The sequence below is a fragment of the Tamandua tetradactyla genome, chromosome 4 (genome assembly GCF_023851605.1).
Source record: "Tamandua tetradactyla isolate mTamTet1 chromosome 4, mTamTet1.pri, whole genome shotgun sequence".
NCBI classification, from domain to species: Eukaryota; Metazoa; Chordata; class Mammalia; order Pilosa; family Myrmecophagidae; genus Tamandua; species Tamandua tetradactyla.
Window position 1 is genome coordinate 142957059 of NC_135330.1, and position 19517 is coordinate 142976575.

Genomic DNA, 19517 nt, shown 5'->3' on the forward strand with positions numbered 1-19517 from the left:
AACAGGTGGTGTTTACTACAATAATAATAAGGTTAATACTCACAGGAAGCATGTATTCTGTGCCAGACACTGCTATCAGCAATTTTACATGTCTCAACTCATTTCATCCCTACAGCAACCTTACAGGGTAGGTCTTATTGCTATTCCCACTTGTAGTGAGGAAAGTGAGGGAGAAGAGAGTTTAGTAATTTGCACACAGTCATAAAGATAGTAAGTAGGAGTACCAGGATTCAAACCAGGCAGTCAAGAATCCAGACTCTCAGGCACTGTAAGTTAGCATGCCACTGTAAGTACTCTATGCAACAGATGAGACAAAACTCTACAGGACCACAAAACACAAGGCTGCCATGACTTTCAGCATCGTCTATATTTCTGCTAGAAAAAAAAATCAGTCTTGATTAGCATTCATTCTTTTGGTCAGTACTTCCCTTTCCAATTTTTAATAGAATAATTTCATTTATTTCAGCCAAAAGATAATTTCAGAGTACTTATTAAGTGCTAATTTATACAAAAGTCCTATTTGCTTTGCTTTTGAAAATGCATGTAGATTTTTTAAAATAGAAGGAACAAATCATCAATATATTGATATGTTACAATTTCACATATTGATACAGTAATATGTTCATATTTTTTAAATAGTAGATGGGCCTCACCCATCTACTATTTAAAATAACTTTATATATCTTATGTCAACACAGAATTTTTAAAGTGCACTGGTCTGCTTTAATAAGAATCAATTCACTGGAAATTGTAAAGAATGAAGGTGTTTTAGTGACCACTTATAAAGATTCAACTCTAAAAAGGATGCAGCCTTATTTTATTTCCCTTTCAGATAGCATAGTTACTATTTTCACAAGTGTAACCCTACTGCAAGGACTGGCTTCAGAAAGGTGTCGCTTCGCTGAGCTGCACCCCAATCCCTCTGGCCCCTATCACAATAGTATTAGCATCATAAAATCCAAGTAAATGAAACCAAATAAACGTATACACTTTGGCCAAATCTATAATTAATCATAATGGATTACAACTCAAGATGAATAATAAGATTTGATTAATGTAACAGCAATTATTTAAGAGAAAGCTTAAAAAGCTTTCTTTTTTTAAAATGCCTCAAGAAAGGCTGCACAGAACAACAGTAACAAAACTACTTTTTTGCAGCGCCATCATACAGTTTAACCTGTAAACTTATTAGGTTCACGGGTAGTTTATGTAAGTTGTAGCTTTGAACTCGTGCACATCTGTAATTCTACAGGAAATTTATACTAGTAAAATAAAACTAATTTTAAACTATTCTAGTGGAAATCAATATATAGTATCTGAGCTATGGTCAAAAGAGTCAGTGGAACAATGTTTCAAAAATAAGGAGAACAAGTGTTTTATTTCCTAAACCCTATACTCAATGCAGATTTTCTTTAAAAAAATAATTAGGTTCTGTACATAGTATTTAGAATATCTCTGGACAGCTCATTTGCTTATTCACATCTGAGTAACTTAAAACAAAGAAAATCATATTAAGCAAAATATTAAATCTCTCTGGGACTCAATCTAATCATGCATAAAATAAGGAAACTGTATGCCAGATGATTGCGAAGGTAACAAACAGACCTGAATTAAGATTTCCAAAATGTTAATTTAACACTTAATGCTTCTGTTAAGAAATATTATTTAAATGGCCTTAAATGCAATCACTCAAAAAAAAGCATAAATCAATTACACATTTCAAAAAAGTCACTTTTTATATTATAAATGTGGCTAAAACATGTCTGAAAACTTTTCTTCTCATTGGAATATCTCATTCTGGTCCAATCTTTAATACTAAGCTTTTATTCCAGATAGAAAGAAATCTAAATGTTATTGGCAACAAATCAGATGGAGGGTATGTTTTTCCTTGGGTTTGTACTTTGAGTAAAGGCAGGAACTGGAACAAAGCAGAGAATAACTATTTGCAATTAAGTAATTCAGAAGTGCTTCTGGATGTTTGCCACAAAAAGCACAGGGGTCAAGAGGAAGAGATGTCATCATATGTGTGGTCAGAGTTCCATAAAAAGGAACTAGGTGTTTTCCTGTGTCCAGACCACTGGAAGGGCTGGAAAGCCTTAGCAGTGATCAATTGGGCAGGAATTAAGATGAACAGAAATACATTAATAATCCTCTTCAGGTTAAAAACAGATTAGATTTTGAGCACATTTCTCAAAATGAGTAGGGTTCTCATTTCTGCATCATCTGATGAAAAGGAATAACTCATCATATGTACGTAAGTGCCTCCAAACTTGCCAACTTATTTCTATGAATTCAAAATTAAAACTAGGCTTTGATTGAAGGCCACACCATGGTTCTGAGGAAATGCCACAGAATAATGTAGAAACAGGATTTTTGCTTGTCATCAACATTTTAATGATCATTCTTGACCTTTGATTATACCAGGGGTCACATTTTTTTCCTACTATATGGCCTCACAGCACCCCAAATGATGGCATGCATTCAGGAGACAACCAAAAACGTTAAGTAATGATGATATTCAATTAGAAGCATCTATGTGTTTTTAAAATAAAAATAATTAGAGACTCTAATCACCTTGACTCTGAAGCAGTGTCCTGTCTAGTGCAAGAGGAAACAAGAAATGACATTAGCACACATACATAGAAAGATATGTCAAAAATCAGGATTAAAAAGGTATTTCCAGAAGTCATCAAGAGTTTCGATAGGGTTATTTTAATAATATTAACAATTATACTATTTTTATCAGTGAATATGAGAGAACTATAAGCAAAATATGACAGAACGATAGTGCCACAAAGCACTTCACTGAAATTTTATTTTCGCATTGTAAAGATATTTAAGAGAAGAAAGGTAGTGCCTATTTACTTTGATCACAAAATGAACTTCAAAACAAAGCCTTTTTAAGTATAGATTTGAAACATAAGAAACATTTTAAAGGTGTAACAAAGATGCCTGTTGATAGAAAGGATTATATTTGATTAATAGCTATTATAAAATTATACCACATCATCATACACAATTATAGATTTAGCTACTAAACAATAAAAATAACATTAGATTTTTAAAAATTAACATGAAGGTAAAGTAAAAAATATAATTATTCCCTTTCCTTTATCATTGCAATAATGTGCAAAGAACCCACAAATCAACAAACCATAGTATTAAAAAGATCTTGGCTCCTTTTACTCAGCCTACTTAAAACTAACTTGATGCTTTCAATAACTAAGAAGTGGTCTAGGAGAAGCATGCCTAATCTAAATTTCAAATTTCAAATTATTCTGCCTTGAAAAAAGTAGTATTTATTAGTCTATATCCTACACTACCTTATTTCTTATTTGATTATGCATACTTAGAGATTTACTAAATAATAATGCTAATAAGATAGGTCAGTAATGTGAATAATGCTAATAAGATAAGCATTATTATCATAATAAGATAGCTGACCTATCTTATTAGCATCCAATAAGATATTAAGGAAATTAATTATAATTCATAGTATTATAATCATAGTATTGTGCAAAAGAAATTATAATCCATATTATTGTGAATCTCTTCCTCTCATTATTCTGAACAGTTTCAAATATCATGATAATCATGGAAGCATAGTGTTCTCTCTAAAACAAATGACAGAGATGGTTTAGAAAGCACTGGACTAAGGTCATGCTCTTGAATATCCTTGTTAAGAGGGCATGATACATGCAACCTACTTGCAAATGGCTTAGAATACAGAAATATATAGGTTTATGTATATGTGTGTGTGCATGTATGTATATATTGTATATGTGTGTGTATACATGGAAATGGACAGAGACAGATACAGCAAAGGCAGAAAAATGTTGAAAAATAGTAACATTTTTAGTCTGAGGAGTAACAGGAATTATCCATAACGTTTTTGAAACCTTTCCTTCAATTTGACATTATTTCAAAATGCAAAGGACAAAAACACTCTCTCTAAGACTGTAGCAAGTAAATCTGTCTTAGAGATTAACTAGTTGAAATAAGCGTATCAAAAGTGCATTTTGCCCAACAATTTTACTACTGCGTGGATACTCACCAAAATTGCTTATGAATGTATAACTAAAAGCATGAACAATAATATTTAAGACAGCTGTATTTATTTTGTAATATTTTGCAACAGCCACAAAACTAGAAACTGCCCACATGCCTATCAGCAAGAGAATGAGAAAATTATGATATATCAAAATTTAATACTATACAGCAGTAACATGAACTAAAGAGGCACATAAAAACTGGAACAAATCTCACAAACCAATGTTCAGTGAAAGTAAAAGAACATATGCTGTGTCATTTCATTTATACAAAGTTCAAAACCAGGTAAAACTAATCTATGGTATTTGAGGTGAGGGAGGCGGTGTGATGGGGTGGGAAAATGAGGGGAACTGCTGGGGTACTGCTTGCATTCCACGTAGCCACTTGGATGGTGGAGACTTGAGCGCGTTCACTCTGTGCTCATCCACTGTGGTGAACTTTTCAATGAAAATATTTGGTTTTTTAAAGTACATTTTTTGTCTATTGACACTATGCTTTCAAATTACAAAAAGTGTGGTGCTTTCTGATTTTAAGAATCTCCCAGATTCAAGAAAGCATTACATATACAGAAAATACATGATTTTTTTGTATGCTGTATGGTGGGGTCACATTTCATTATCTTTCCATGTGAGCAGTTCATTACTGCAGCACCATTCCTGTTGAATTTCTTTGTTTGTTTTGTTTTTGTTTTTTTTGCTTGTTTTTTTGGGGGGGAGAAGTGCATGGATCAGGAATTAAACCCGGGTCTCCCGCATGGCAGGCGAGAATTCTACCACTGAACTACCCTTGCATCTCCTTAGCATGATTTTTAATGATCCTACAAATTTAACAGTTCTCCACATATTTAAACATAACACTTCAAATAAGATAGCTACAAAAGGGTGAAGTTTTCAATGCAAAACTAAGGTATAATTTGCACTGACTTGAATGTATAGAGGGCCATGGGAAGCTATTATTACCATTAATAATATATAAAGAAGTCGTGGGTTTTGTACTTTACATCCTATTCACAGTTAAGCTTTGACTTGCCTAATGGCTATTCTTAAATGTCACTTTTAGGCATGGTTCTGTTTCAGGCAGGAAATTGTGGTTCTCCAGATACTGACTTTAACTAACATAATAAGAAACTGCAAAATGGGTTTGATTGAAAGTGCTTTATTATTACTGATATGTAGTACTATAGAGAGAAGGAATATTGATCTTTTTATATGTGAACATTTTTGGTTCTCTAAATTCACTGCCTATTCCATATATACTATATTATTTTTATTATTTTTATAGTTAATTTCCTGCTATGGTCTTTTAAATCTTCTCTGATAAGGTTGTCCCTGAAAAACTTTTAGAATCAATTCTGCACCATCTTTCTTCACAAGAAATCAAATTCAATGTTTGAACATGAATTTGTACTAGTGCAGAGGAAAGTTCAGGTTCAAAATTATATTAATGCAATATTAATTATCTTTCTTGGAGTGAAAAAAAATTGTCACACATAGATAAAAGATACCCAGATATAATTCAAGCACTGGTCAGATTTAACTAGTGGCTGACAATTACAAGCTATATGCTAACTTTTAGGATTTCCTAACTAGAAGAAAGGAGGCCAAAAGAATATCCAGGGCAATTTTGGTGGCACACACATTGGATGACAGCATGTATTCCTCCCCTTAATTATAAAAGTTGCCAATTATCAAACAATTAGAAACTATCCGAATGCCCACTAGCAAGAGAGAAAGAATAAAATATAGTACATTAAATGGAGTACTGTATTGCAATAAAAATGAATGAACTAAAGTTATACATACAAAACAGGAATGACACCCACAAATTTCTAAACCACCATCAACCCTTCTGCAAATGTTCCCAACTTAGCCTACCATTGTCCAAAGGGTGTCAACACCCTACTAAGAATGGGAGTGATCAGTAAGATTTCATGTATTCTTTCAAATGAAAAAAAAAAAAAAGAGAGACAATTCTCAAGAAAGAAACAAAAGCACCATATCTAATTCTGTTTAGCCAAAAGAGCAAGCAACATGATTTAAGGGGCTATCCACTGTCACTATGGAAGGCAAAACCAAAACAGAATGGATATAAGATTTGAGAGATACTTTATGCTCTCTGAAAGAGTTGCTCTCAACATGATCTTGTGAGATTCAGAAAAGTAAATTATGCCTTTGAAAATCAAAGAAATGCCTAAGTAACGTTTTAGATCCTTAAAAATAAAGATATTATTTATCTATCACTTTAGAATAGTCGTTTAAATCAATGGCTTTGCAGTTCCATGAGATATGTCCAGGGAGGCTAAGAAAAAGACAAAGGTCAGGGCAGCTTTGCTTAGTGTGTGTTAGCACCAGATCTTGTTCCAAATAATACAAACTTAGATTTGAGGTCCAAGACAGAGAAATAAGCAAATGGTATAAAAACCATAATTTAAAAAGTAAGATAATCATAAAAAAAGTCTTCAAACTACTAGTATAATATTAGTTTCAATAAAAACAGAAACTAGTTTTAGAAACAGATTAGAACAAGCACAATGTAAAGATGCATAAATGTCACTCTAAAATTAAACTAGCCACTTTTTAGTAACATATCAGTATATCACTGCAAACTTTTGTTTTGCAAAACAGAGGACACTGATCTCACCTGATTTCACTTTCATATTGTGGGGACAGTCTACCTGAATTCTGGTAAAAGCTTTTCAGGAAAGAGGGGGCAGTGAAGGAAGGGGCAGAGAAGGAAGTATGAAGACTTGGAAGACTGGAGGAAGAATTATTCTCCTTGGGCATGCGTCGAACTGACGGAGGAATGCTGAGTATAGAAAATACAGCAAATTTGTCTTAATTTATATTTCGGCAAAATCTTCATTCACTATGAAAAAGCATATAAATATGTTCTTGCTATTAATCTCAGCTCTCTTATAAAGGCTTGGGACTGGATCTTATATGGAAAAAAAGAGCATGTATTCCTCTACTTAGATGACTTTCACTATTCACAAATTAAATTCCTCATCTATACAGTATTTCTAACCACATATGTTTGTCTACAAAGAATTCTTAACAATTTTAGGACAGAAAGTTGTTTGCTTTCTCATGTGAAAGACACTTCAAGGGAAAAAAAAGGAGTAAAAATGCACAAATAATTACAGGAAATAAGTTCCAGAAGGAAAAACTGGTTATCAGTGGTTCAAAGTATTAACTCTTTTTAAAGGTACAAACATTTCAAAATATTCAAGAACAACATGTTTTGCTTTTGGAAGTCATATAATACCTTTAGATTAACAAACTTTAATGCTCTGGGTTTTTTTCTGAAGCCTGTGAAATTGTACCGCTATAATTCTATACAGAGCTCTAAGCTTCTACATAGCTTTTTTCAAAGAATATTTTTCTATCAAGTCTTTACAATAATACAATAGTACCCGTTTCATATTGATGGAAATTATTTGAACCAATATGTAATAAAATGTACTTGGTGGGGAGAAAAAAATAGGGAAGAATACGGATATCATGTGTAACCTAAAATAATTGATGTTCTACGTTTTTGAAAATATTTTTTCATGGGAAAGAAGAGATTAATTGCCTTGGGTAAATAGAAATGCAGTGATCATAAAAAAATTTGTTATACATATGAATACTTCATCTCTTTCACCTAAAATGTAAGGAATACTTAATTCTTTTGATTTTCTTTCATTTCATATATATCAAATTTATTTATTTTTTCTCAAATCATTCAGAAAACAACAGGGATAAAATTGTATCTTTAAAGAAAATGCTGGTAAATGTGCTAGCAATCTATATAGAAATTAGCCTTCTCTTTTTACTTAGAGTTCAGGTTTTTTTCTCCAACTGGCATCCCTGTTAAAAAGTGTTTTCTATATCAAACTCATAGGTAAAGAGAAGCAAAATTAGTTCTAAGATATAAATTCTGATTTGTGCTACATGGCAAGAAGTAGAATCATTCTACAATTCCAGTTTCCCCCCTTTTACTAATTCTTACCAAATGTCAAAGAATTTTGTTAAATTACTTTTATATAGCACATAAGAGCATTCTAATGGATACTTCCCGTCATTTATGGTACGTATATTTTCCTTTACTGATAGCATCTTATTTTAGAAAAATAATTTATAATAATTTTCATGTTTTGTTTTAATTTATTATATAATGGAGCCAAACACTATCTCATGTATGAAGTTAATTTTATATTGGAGTATGCTTTGTACATTTAACAGGAAGTTCTGATTGCTATGTTATTCCAGAATCTGCTGACTTTGTTTCTTTTTAGTCATCATCAAGAAGATGCTAACTTGTATTGTCAGCAGGTTTTCAGACAAAACAATCACATGATACCTTGTTTCCTCCTGTTTTCTGAAAGAAAAAAAGGTTCCAGCCAAAATGCTTTAATTCGTCTCTTCACATGCGCCCTACATCTTGCCTTGTTTCCCTTAGAAACTGAGGATTTTCTAGCTCACTTCACTCTTACGGTCTTTTACAATGCTAAGTGCTGGTTAAAGCATGAAGCCACAGCAGATCTTTACTTCACAGTGATAAAACAGAGGACGTGAGACGCGCATCTACCGTTCTAGCGAGGTCCAGACTCACCTGCACTGCTCGCTGGAGCTCTGCCTCAGAAGAGGGGAGCGCACACCGGGAGGCCTCCCATCCTGCAAATTCAGCTTTCTCTTTGAACTTGAAGGGGGGTGGCTGAACGTGTGTGCCCGCCTTCGGAACTGCAGGGAGTCAGAATCCTCTTCAGGGAACGTTTGCCAAGCTGAGGACAGTGGGGAGGCTGGTGGTGTTCCTGGAGGCGAGTCTCCGGGGGAGCAGTCCTGAAAAGCAAGCAGAAGTGAGGTCTTCCTTTCCTACAGGGACCATGTCAGACTTGCTTAAGCACACAGTTCGAAAGTGACAGGCTGCCTCTTCTTCCCCCTGAGTCATGACAAAACTGTTTGATGTTTTTTTTCTCAATCCATGCTGCAGGCTAATCAGTTTCACCACAACCCATTTCTTCTGATAAGCAGCTGTAAGGCAGCATCCACAAAGACAGGCCAGAAAGAGAAAGGGTGATAAGAAAAGGTAATCTTTCCCCTGACACTTTGTGGTAAATGTTATAACTACTGTAGCTCTCATTGTTGCCGAAAAGATGAAAAGAGATCTTGACCAAAAGAGGGCGGAGCCTGGGTTTATGTATCTACTAATTTCCGTGATATATCAGTTACATGCTTCCTGTACAGTCACAACAATACTACATTGCCTGAGTGCTCAGGTCTCAGTGGCAAAGCCTTCAGGAAAATAAAATAAAGCCTGTTAAAAATCTGCCTCGTTGTGATGTTCCTATTGAACTACATGTTGCCTGAGGTGAATTTTTTTAAAAGAGACATGAAAAACAGGAAATGAATGAAAAGTGAGCCCTACCGGATTGCAGCTCATATTGCATGGGGGGAAACAATAAATCTTTCAATTTAGACAGGTGTGCTGTTTATACTTTCCAGAACAGGCATTATTTTAGGAATATTCAGCCTGATAAACATAGGTGAGGACTAAAAGACTGATAGCTGGGCTAAATCCTCAATTCCATCAACTGAAAGTTTAATGAGAGAAGTTGAATGTTTTCTAATTTTAAAAACTATGCCTCAGTTACATGTTTTCTATCAGAATAAAGAAACAGGAAACCAAACCTACTGAGAAATGTCTATGAGATTAAAACAAAGAGCCTAATATTGCAGTTAAAAAGGTAAAAAATGAAAAGTAAAAAATAAAGGGGAGAGAACAAAAGAAAAACAGCACTCTACAAGTACAGTCATTACTTGGTTCATTTTTATACGACCTTGAATGAACATTTGCTTAGATACTGTCATCCAGAGCATAGTAACTCCAAACAGTAAAAAGGCAGATCAGCAGCACACAGCTAGCTGCAAGGGATGTGTTCTGTTCCAATATGAGACAGCCTCAGCTGAATGATGGGTGACATGTTAATATCCAGAATCTTCAGCAAAACTTATTTAAAAGAATAATCTGCAAATATTTATTGTTTAAAGAGCTATAATGGACTGATAATGAAATAAAGACATGCATATTATCATATCAGTGTTGGTTTCTGCTAGCCTCAATTAGTACTAAAAAAGGGAGTTCTAACTAGATACCTTCTCTGAAGCAAGACTGTTGGACCGTTCAAAGCTGTCCATGCTTCCAAGTCGACTTCTCATTCTGTTAGCTCCCTGAAAAAAGAGAATAAATTTACATCACCCATTTAAATCATTTTTACCTCAAAACTATAAAAGGAAGTTTTGGGTTTCATCTTTATGTCAACATTAAATTGATCCTTTCGTGGTTCATTCAGATTTAATGGCAGTACTGGTAGGCAGTGGCAGCATGATAAACAGAACTATTCACAGTCTATTTCCATTATTTCTCAATCAGTCATTAGATAACTAGATCTTCAGACCAAGTCTTCTGAAGTTATTTTGGTTACAAATTAGAGCACTATTCATCCATAAGATCAAGGGAATATTTGGTGAGAGCCCCACTAATTCGTGTTTCATACAGATAAACGCAAATGTGGAAATACAACAAAACAAACCAAAAAAGTTACAAAGAAAATATTGAAAAATTTCTCTATACAACTGGATTACAAACTTCATAATTCACATTATAGGATTATAATAAACACAGGCTGAAAGCAAAACAAAGCAAAAAGAAAACTGCATTCTAAACTTTGAGTTTTGCTTCATTCAGCCATAACTCAAAACCACTTCAGCAGGCCATTTCACTCTAGAAGCCTCAGTATCAGTCTGTTTTGCTTTAATATTGGTGAATTGTTCCACGGTTTTCTGGGCACATGGGCTTTTTTTTTTGTATGCAGTATGGCAGGGTCACATTTCATTATTTCTCCATGTAAGTATCCCATTAGTGCAGCACCATTTGTTGAATTTTTGTTGGTTTTTGTTGTTTGTTTGTTTGTTTTGCTTGTTTCCTTGTTTTTTGGGAACAGCATGGACTGGGAATTGAAGCCGGGTCTCCCGCATAGCAGGCAAGAATTCTACCACTGAAATATGCATGCACCCCAGCACATGGGCTTTTGGTATGGATTTCATAGATGGTGTAATTAAAGGAACTTAATGGATCATCTTGTATATTCCCTTCATTTTACATGGGAAGAAAGTGAGGCCAAAATATTGAAGGAAAGAAGACAGAAAGGCCGGTTGGGAGCCTCTTCACACACAAGGTCTTAAGAGACAAAATACAGAATGAGGAGCTCAGCATAACTGTGGAATACATGGAAGAGCTCTAAAAGGAATGAAGAGAAATTTCAGTCAGAACAGTATGGCAGTGACCCAGGCAAAGAACATCATAATATTTGAATAGCACTGTACAGTTTGAAAGTTTGACTTCACTTATTCCTGTGTTTTGAGGGGGCAGGAAGGGGTCAGATTAAATTTCCCTCTAGTTTTTAATCAAATTTACACTTTCACAAAGTTTCAAAAGTCACACTGTGCTACCAACCTTATAATATAAAGCAGCACTCACCACCCCCTCTCTCACACCCTGGATCAATTCCATGTGAAATTATTTATATTGATACTTCAAGTATTTAGTTTACGCTGCTATTTCTTAAATCTTCTTATTTTAGACACAATCTATTGACTTCCTATTCTGGAAGATGAGACTTTAATGTCCTTACTTTACTACTCACCCCTATGCAGACTTCCCTCTTTCCCTCTTCTCTCAATATACTTCCCCCACCCTTAAATTAAAGATACACTTTATTTCTATGCTATATATATATATATATATATATTTTTTTTTTTTTGCTGTATCTCAAGGGTCACAGTTCATTCTTTTTCCATGTGAGTATCCCATTATTATAGCACCATTTGTTGAATTTTTTTTTTTTTTTTTTTAGTTGGTTAGTTTTTTGTTTGGTTGTTTGGGGAATTCTACCACTAAACTACTCTTGTAACCCTTCCATGCATATACATTTTTGATAATAAACAAATGGATATTTTTTCCATTACAAAACTATTCTTCTACAGCCACATATAAAGTATTTTACAGCAATATTTTTAAATATTTTATAAGTAACATATGCATATAGGAACAAAAATAAATATTTAAATCACAGGTTTTGATGAAATCAATATTTTGTGCTAATATTATTATAACTTTGTAAATACTGTTTGCAGCTGAGCCACATATTTTACTATGATGACATCCCTATCTAGCACAATTTATTTGTTTTTCATGGAGTCAATGGTCTCAGCAATCACTAATTTACTGCCAAACTCTCCAACAGATCTCAATACAGTCAATATCACATAACTATCAACAACAATTTTTTTTTTTATTTGAGTTTCCTATTATAAAGCCCTCTGTCTTTCTGGCCCAATCTAGACAGATTGCAATTTAGGTTTGCTGTATATATCTTCCTAGCATTTTCCTTTACTATCAACCTGGAAACTTCCTTTGACCCTCTTGTATAATGGAATTCTGTCCTTGACCCTGGTCTTTCTCTTTCTTAGTTTACTTCCTCATATTGGTGGGCCACATTCTCCAGGTGCTTTCTGAGAAATGTTGATAGGAAGAAAAACTTTTTTTTTAAATTTACATGTCTTAAATGTCATAATCTTTTTTTATACTTCATTAATTGTTTGGCTGAATATAAAATTCTGGTTAACAATTTTCCTTCAGAAAATGGAATTACTGCTTGAGTGTCTTTTAGTATAGAAATTTAATGTCATTGTGTCTATGCCTTGTGTGTGACTTGTTATTTACTTTGGAACAGATTCTAAGTTTACCCAGAGATTCTGAAATTTCACAGTAATGTGCCTTGGTGAAGCTTTTAGTTAGTCAATTTATTGAGCACTTACTGAACTCATTAAATCTGGAAACTCATGTCCCTAAGCTCTGGGGATTTTTTATTATTATTTCTTTTAAACTTTCCTGCATGTATCTTCAATATCTGGAACTCCTACCATTTGGCTTTTGGATCTCCAGACTGATTCTTTTAACCAATTATCTTTTCTTCCAATTTTCAATTTATTTGTCAATTTTCTGAGAGATTTTTTCAATTCTACCTTCCTAGCCTTCTATTAAAATTTATGTCTACTATCAGAAAGTTTTAAGAGTTATTTCTTGTTCTCAACTGTTTTATATTTATGATATTCTATTCTTGTTAATAAAAGCAATACTTTTTATCTGTGTGTATTCGTTTCTCAGCTGCTAAAAAATAATAGCAAACTATGAGATGGCTTAATAATAGGCATTTATCAGCCCATAGTTTTGAGGCTAGAAGTCCAAAATTGAGGCATCAGCAAGGTGAGGCTTTTTGCCTGAAAACTGTGGCATTTTGGGACTGGCTGCTGGTGATCCTTGGTCCTTGGCTTTCCTGTTACATGGCAATCATATGGCGGCACCTTCCCCTTTCTCTTTCAGGTCCCATGACTTCTAGCTTGTCATTGCTCCCCATGGTTTCTCTCTGTGTCTGAATTTCATTTTGCTTTTATAGGACTCCAGTAATCCAGATTAAAGATTCAATTGGGCCATATCTTAACTGAAGTAACACCCTGAAGAGATCTTATTTACAATGGGGTCAATACCCACCAAAATGCAAACCAACATGAAGAACATTTCCAAACTGGAGTACACTAGTCAATCTACCCATACCATATATATTAATCATAGTTTTCTATCTTTGTTGGTTCCTTACATTTTCTGTTTCCTACCTGTTCCTTTGTTTTCTGTTTATTTTCATCTACCTTAGAGGATGTCCTCAAACGCCTGGTGATCCTCAACTGTCATACTGTAAAGAAAGGCTAGGCTTTCTGACTGGTGCATTTCTCTCTAGAGTGACCAGACAGGCACCCAGCAGTTTCATAATGGAAATCTAAAATGTCATTATACGTAGGTGTCATCTCTGGAGTGGATCAATTTCTCCAGAGAAGAGCCTTCCAATCTCTTACATAAGGGGTAGAGGGTCAGTAGTGGGGAGTTGGGTGGGGGTGGGGGAGGGAGAATGAACAGGATCATCTGTAGTCTAGCAACTGGCAGAATGGTCTTGACATTTGGTATGGACTTACCTTAGTTTTCAGTATAGTGTCTCACACTCACCTTCTGCTATACCTGGAGTCCCTTAGTCAAAGCCTCCCTTCTCAATCTATCATGAAGCACAAACATCAAATTTCCTTCCATCATCAGGAAGGTGGAGTCACTTGGCTGCCCAGATTGGGGAAGGAGAGTTGGTGGGCTAACTGCATCTTATTCCTATTTTCTATCAGTCTTCCAGTTTTCAGTTCTACCCACTCATTTCTATCTTCTAAGATACAAGGCATTTAAACTCTTGAGCCTTTGGGGGCTCTGTGACAAATCAGCTTGTTTCAATTGGGTATATACTTCCACAGGAAATTTCTCCACTCTGCCAAGAAAGGTTAGTTATTACTCATCCACCCATCTGCTGTCATTTCCTCTCCTGTTCTCTATTTCTTTGTGGGTTTATATCTTTTTTTTTTTTTATTCTTTACTGTGATCTTAGGGAGATTTTAAAGAAGAGCAGAGATACATGAATATGTTCAGCCTACCATGTTGCAAACTCTTCCCATAAATGGCTGGTAAGTATTTTAAGGTTTGCAGGCTATATATAGTCTCTGTTACATAGTCTTCTTTGTTTGTTGGTGTTGTTTTTTTAACAGCACTTTAAAATGTAAAACCCATTCTTAACTTGCACACAGCACAAAAACAGGCTGAGGTTGGATGTAACCCAGAGGGTATGTGCCAATCCCTATACTATCATTCAATTCTGACAACCAACTGATTATTATTTCTGCTTTACTTAAAAGAACAGGAAGGATCAAAAAGTTTAAATGATTTGCCTAAACTTATAAAGGTAATGGTAGAGAAGACCTCAAAAACTGGCCTAAAGTGTGGGCCACGGTAGCTCAGCAGGTAAGAATGCTTGCCTGCCAAGCCCGAGGACCCGGGTTCGATTCCCGGTGCCTGCCCATGTAAAAAAATAAAAAATAAAAAATAAAAAAACTGGCCTAAAAATATTATACATTGACACAGACTAAGAGAATCAGTTATCTTATATCTTTATACTATCTACTGATAAATAAAAGTTATAAAAATAACAATTTATAAAATAAAATCCCTCATTTCTTGACAGAAAATAAGTTAGTAATTGTATGCTAAGTTAAAAAGCTAAGACAATATTGAAATGTACAAATGGAAGTTATACAACATGAATGTTATGAACCAATGCTTTATTATATTTAGCCTGAGGGCAAATAAAGATTATCCAGACTAGTAGGTTACAATTATTCTAATTCTGAAAACTTCAGAGCTTTACAATTGAAGGGATGTTAAAAAAAAGATAGAGAGAGAGAGAGATGGAGTTTCTTAGATAAGACACCAAAAGCCCAAGCAACAAAAGAAAAACATTGATAAATTAAATATCATCAAGATTAAAACTTTTGTTTTTCAAAGGACACCACCAAGAAAATGGAAAGGCAACAGAAGACTAGAAGTAAAATCTCATGAATCATATACCTGATAAAGGAGTTATATCTAGAACTCCTATAACTCATAATAAAAATACAATTAACCCAATTTTAAAAATGAATAAAGGATCTCAATAAATATTTCTGCAAAGAAGATATACAAATGGCCAATAAGCATGTCCCCAGATACTTAACAACACTGACTATTAGAAAAATGCAAATCAAAACCACAATGACAAAACAGCTAAAAAAAAAAAAACATAATGAGATACCATTTCACATCCACTAAGATGGCTATAATAAAAGACAATAAGTGTTGGTAAGTGTGTTAGTTTGACACTGTTATGTAACTCAGAAAAGGCCATGCTCTTTTAATCCATTCCTATGGCTGCAGACCTGTTGTAGGTAGAAACTTTGGTTAGGTTATTTCAATTGAGATGTGACCCAACCCATTCAAGGTAGGTCTTCATCCTTTTACTGGAGTCCTTTAAGAGAGAAGAATTTAAGTGACGTTCACCAAGAGAAAAACCCTGGAGAAGCTGAAAGAGGAAGCCACAGAAGCCAGAAGCTGAAAGCAATGAAACCCAGGAGAGGAGGACCAGCAGATGTTGGCCATGTGCCTTCCCATGTGGCAGAGGTGTCCCAGATGCTGGTGGTCTTTCTTCAGAGAAGGTATCATCCTGGTGATGCCTTAATTTGGACATTTTCACAGCCTCAGAACTGTAAATTTGTAAGCTAATAAATCTCCATTGTAAAAGCCAACCCATTTCTGGTATATTGAATTCTGGCAGCTTTAGCAAAACGAAACAACAAGGATGTGGAGAAACTAGAACCCTCATAAATGGCTGGTGTGGATGTAAAATGGTGTAGCTGCTATAAAAAACAGTCTGGTAGTTCCTCAATAGAACACATAAAGAGTTACCACATGACCCAACAATTCTACTCCTTAGCATATAGGCAAAAGAAATGAAAATATACATCCATACAAAACCTTGGACTGTGCAAAAATGGAAACCCTAAGGTTCAACAACTGATGAGTGGATAAACTCAATGTGGTATATTCATATGATGTTTTAGTTCACTAAAGTCGCCAAAATGCAGTAGACCAGAAATTATAAACTTATATTTTATACAATTAAAATTACAAACTTATGAGTTTACAATTCTGAGGCCATGAAAATGTCCAAATCAAGGAGCCAACAGGTGATGCTTTCTGCCTGAAGACTGGTTACTGGTTATCCTCAGCTCCTCTGTCACATGACCAGGCACATGGTGATGTCTGCTAGTCTCTCCCTTTACTCCAGGGTTTTGTTACTTCCAGCTTCTGGCTTCAGTGACTCCTCTGAGTCTGCAGCTTCCTCTCTTAGCTTTTGTGTGTTTCTCCCTCCATATTTATCCCAGGAAGATTAAGACCCACTTGGCACATACCTCAACTGAAATAACCTGAACATAGATTAACACCCACAGAAATGAATTAGCTTTAAGAGCTTGGTCTTTTCTGGTGTACATATAGCTTCAAACCATCACACCACACAATGGAATATTATTCAGCAACAAAAAATTATTAAATACTGATGCATTCTACAATATGGATGAACCTTCAAAACATTGTGCTAATTGAAAGAATCTAGTCACAAAGGATCACATATTGCCTGATTCCATTTAAATATTCAGAATAGACAAACCCATATCTAGAAAAGAAAGCTATCAGCCATTATCAGAAATGCAATTTAAACAATATATTTTACTGATAGTAGTATTCATCAGCATGGCTTTCTGTGCATAAAGAAAAACCCTCATATTTGAAATTTATATTCTACCAGTATTTTTAATCCATGTATTTCAATAAGTAAGAGTAATAGATGTTACTATGAAGAAAGTATAAAATGAGGACTGATTTCAAAATGACTCACACTTTGGATTAGCACTCTTTGGGGAAACTTTAATGTAGGAAAAAGCAACAAATAATCAGAATATAAGACTGTCTCTTGACCTTTAGATAGACAGTTTTGTCAGTTTTACTTTATTATGATTTAATAATATATGTGTCAATGCTTTTCCCTTGGACCCACTTCTAACTGTTAATGAGCTGAGAATATAAGCAATTTTAAAAGGGATCCTATTTCATAAACTACAGTTAGCTAAAAAAAAAATTTTGATATTTTAAATGCAGCAATTGTAAGCCAAACTCTATGACTGGAGTGCCATTTTTCTACTGTTTAGTTCTGAGAAAAACATATACATTACTACTGTATATGTCTCCTCATATTTATAATGTGAGATTTTCCTAAGATATTGACATTTAATCCTCACAAAAATGTGAAATAAGCAGGTATTAGCATGCACATTTCACAAATGGAGGAACTGTGGTTTAGTGAAGGCAAATAATTTGTCCAAGATCAAAATATAAAGTCTGCTAAGGTTTGGTTTGAACTCAGTTCTACTTACTACCTATTTATACGGTCTCTTTACTAAAAATCTCACTACATAACAGCTGTTCACTTCAGGTAGCTCACATCAGCGTATACATGTTACCTGTTTAGGATGCTAGTGCATTCAAAATTAGACTTACCTAGAGTAGTTCTCAAACTTAGTGCATGCATCAGAATCATTTGGAGGGTTTGTTAAAACAAATTCCTGGAGCCCACCCCCAGAGTTTCTGATTCAGGGTGAGACCTGAGAATTCATTCATATTCCTAACAAGTTCCCAGGTGACACTGAGGCTGCTGGTCTAGGACCACATATAAAGAAGAAATGGTCATTGTTGAGCAATAATCACAAACAGTGAATTAAGAAGCAAACTCGAGGCTGCATAAAGACATGCCTCCCAGCTAATGAGGTTCAGTTCCCAACCACTACAGAAAAGCAAGGATCTTAATAAAGTGAGTCACATGAATTTGTTGGTTTCACAGTGCATATAAAAGTTATATTTACTCTATATTATAGTCTATCAACTGTGCAACAGCATTATGCCCAAACATATATAATGTACATACTTTCATTAAAAAATATTTTATCCCTAAAAAAAAAAAATTTATTGCTAAAAATTGCTAACCATCATTTGAGTCATTAGCAAATCTTCATCTTTCTGCTAGTGGAGGATCTTGCCTCCATATTGATGGCTGCTGCCTGAAGAGGGTGGTGGTTGCCAAAGGTTGGGGTGGCTGTGGCAATTTCTTATAATAATCAACAATTAATTGACTTTTCCTTTCACAAAAGATTTCTCTATAGCATGTGTCATGGTCAGGTTCATGTGTCAACTTGGCGAAGTGGTGGTCTGTTTGTCTGGTTGGGCAAGTGCTGGCCTATCTTTTGCTATGAGGACATTTCATAGAATTAAATCATGATCATGTTGACTATATTCACAGCTGATTCCATTTGTAATCAGCCAAGGGGAGTGTCTTCTTTAATGAATGAGGCTTAATCTAATCACTGGAAGCATTTTAAGGAGGGTTCACAAGAGACAGTCTCTCTTCCTGCTTCAGCCGGTGAGCCTCTCCTGTGGAGTTAATCCAGACCCTCCTACAGATCACAGTCTGCCCTACAGATTTTGGACTCCATGTTCCCAAAGTTAGGTGAGACACTTTTATAAAGTTTATATTTACAAATATTTCCTGTTGATTCTGTTTCTCTAGAGAACCCTAACTAATACAACTTGGTACCAGGAGTGGTTCTTAAGAAACAGAATCTTAAAAATGGGTTTTTATAAATGGTTTTCTAAACTGACTGGACTCAAAGACACTAAGGACTCTGATTCCCATAATCAGAATGACATTGCCAATCCATGGAGTGAAATGGCAAAAGAGATAGTCAAAATACCACCATTTAGGGCAGGCCATAGTGGCTCAACAGGCAGAGTTCTTGCCTGTCATGCCAAAGAACATGGGTTCGATTCCCGGTGCCTGCCCCTAAAAAAAAAAAAAAATCACCATTTGATTCTTCTAATGCTACGCATATATGAAGCCAGGTTCTAGGGGATAATGT

The 19517-nt window shown here is 34.8% G+C and overlaps 1 protein-coding gene across 4 annotated transcripts in view; it reads right to left on the reverse strand.

Moving 5' to 3' along the window:
- Nucleotides 1-19517, reverse strand: part of TBC1D4 (TBC1 domain family member 4) — a 245825-nt gene that overhangs the window by 29669 nt on the left and 196639 nt on the right. For 3 of the 4 annotated variants that reach the window (XM_077158430.1, XM_077158432.1, XM_077158433.1), the window contains exons 9-11: nt 10185-10259; nt 8644-8870; nt 6691-6855 (exon numbers count right to left, since the gene is read on the reverse strand). In XM_077158430.1, coding sequence (XP_077014545.1) covers nt 6691-6855; nt 8644-8870; nt 10185-10259 — 467 coding nt within the window. The remainder of the gene's footprint in view (nt 1-6690; nt 6856-8643; nt 8871-10184; nt 10260-19517) is intronic. The other variant, XM_077158431.1, reaches the window with a different exon arrangement.